Here is a 2,142-nt window from a genome sequence, read left to right on the forward strand (position 1 = left end):
TCTTGTTTTTGTTTCAGATTTCCAGCATTCGCAGTATTTTGCTTTTATCTACTTGTTGACCATCCCATTTATGTGCCTCATCAATTATCAAAAATACCTGAAACTGGACTGGAATCTGGTTCAACAGGTATTCCCTGATTTCAGCTTCGGTAAACTGAGAACAGGAGCGAATGCCCGCCCACTCCTGAGGGGCTATAATTGCCATCACTTTTACTGCTCGTCCTCAGCTTGCTCCGGATCGTGAAAGCAGACTAAGTTGTTTCTCTTGGAACGTTGCGGATTGCTTCCACAAAACTAGGTAGGAGAATGGCATCAATGGGACTCCAGATTCTGGGCATAGCCCTGTGTGTGTTCGGGTGGCTGGGCGCTCTTCTCACCTGCGTGCTGCCCATGTGGAGAGTGACCGCTTTCATTGGGAACAACATCGTGGTGGCGCAGATTATTTGGGAAGGTCTTTGGATGAACTGCATTGTTCAGAGCACTGGGCAGATGCAATGTAAGGTGTACGATTCCCTGCTAGCCCTCTCCCAAGATCTCCAGGCTTCCAGAGCTCTGACCGTTATCTCCCTCGTGGTGGGAGTCCTGGGCATCCTCATCTCCATTGTGGGAGGAAAATGCACCAACTGTATAGAAAACGAGGCAACAAAGGCCAAAGTCACAATTATATCGGGAATTATCTTCATCCTGGCTGGAGTCTTGACCCTGATCCCAGTGTCCTGGTCAGCGAACACCATCATCAAGGATTTCTACAACCCGCTGGTGACGGACGCCCAGAGGAGAGAACTTGGAGCTTCCTTGTACATCGGTTGGGGAACCTCGGGTCTGCTGATCCTCGGAGGGGCTCTGCTCTGCTGTTCCTGCCCTCCCAAAGACGAGAATTCCTACTCGGCAAAGTATTCTGCGCCTCGATCTATAGCTCCGAGTAAGAACTATGTGTAACTGAAAAGGAACAGATCCGAAACAATTTCCAGAGATAAGGTCACACCAACACTACGCGTTTTCTACATTGTTTGCCAATCCAAGAATTAAAGCAATTTACTGTAAAACACTTGATAAGTAATTCGCTGTATAATTTTCTTTAAAAAGTTCAGTAACTACTATTAACCGTACGTGCCTGTTATCTAAGTTCTCAATATCAGGAAGGATTTGAAGTCAGTGAGCTTGCAACCAGCACAAGCTCAGGTACAGGGATTGCAAATCTGGCCGGAGTTTGAAAGTAAAGATGGTTGTGAAAGGGATATTGCTGGGAGATAATAAAATTTTATAAAATAACCGATGTTGAGCAGCTGTTTATATAATGTGCGGCAATGAAATTGATTTACCAGTTTAGTCGGCAATCCTTTTTTGTGAAAGCATGCTTTATAAAGCTGTACAGTAACCAGAATACCTACCTGGCACTAGGAGTATCTGGACCAATTGGAAAGAATCAGCCGCCGCCATTTCGTATCTTGTGAGAAAGTGGTAACAGTGAAATGGGTCTCTACCCTTCCTGAATAGTTTAGATCTTTAAGTAACGTGATTTTAATACCAATCATATTTATATTTCAGTGGCATCTATGTGTGACGTTTTTTTTTTGTCTTTTCATTTTATATTGTTTTCTTAATGTTACTTCCATTTAGTTGTCTGAACCCTTCTTTTCCAAGCCTGGTTGTACTTAGGGCACTTTATGTTCAGTGATCTGGGGGCTAAGTATATTTGTCAATCACAAGGGCCAAAATAAAATCCAAATCTTTTTCAGAACTTTTTGTGTATTTTATTTATGTGTGGGCTAATAAAAAAAACACTTGAGCAAAGCGAACCAGAGGAAACAATAGACGGAGGTAGATCTGGGGCACAAGTGATCAAAAGTATTGACCCGGGTTAATAAGGGCACTTCAAGCCAAACAACGCATTGAGTTAATTCTGGAAGGAGAGGGTAAGGAAGCAAAGAAACTATGTTAAATTTGAATATAACGTTGGTTAGACCAGCATTGTAGTAATGGCAATAGTTGTGACAGACAGGCTTGTATTTATATAGCAGTCTTCATGACCACATGACTTTTCAAAGCGCTTTACAAAGAAGTAATAATTTAAACAAAAAAAGAAAACGCTGGAAAAACTCAGCTGGTCTGACAGCATCTGTGGAGAGAGAAACAGAATTC

The 2,142-nt window shown here is 42.5% G+C and overlaps 1 protein-coding gene across 1 annotated transcript; it reads left to right on the top strand.

The window, feature by feature from the left end:
- The first annotated feature begins 215 nt into the window (after window positions 1-215).
- LOC121283166 (claudin-4-like) lies at window positions 216-1,738 on the top strand. The gene has a single exon (XM_041197350.1). It carries the CDS (start codon window positions 307-309, stop codon window positions 937-939), a length of 633 nt encoding a protein of 210 aa, XP_041053284.1. The 5' UTR covers window positions 216-306; the 3' UTR covers window positions 940-1,738.
- Window positions 1,739-2,142: the final 404 nt, after the last annotated feature.

This window comes from Carcharodon carcharias, chromosome 10 (assembly GCF_017639515.1).
Source record: "Carcharodon carcharias isolate sCarCar2 chromosome 10, sCarCar2.pri, whole genome shotgun sequence".
Classification (NCBI taxonomy): domain Eukaryota; kingdom Metazoa; phylum Chordata; class Chondrichthyes; order Lamniformes; family Lamnidae; genus Carcharodon; species Carcharodon carcharias.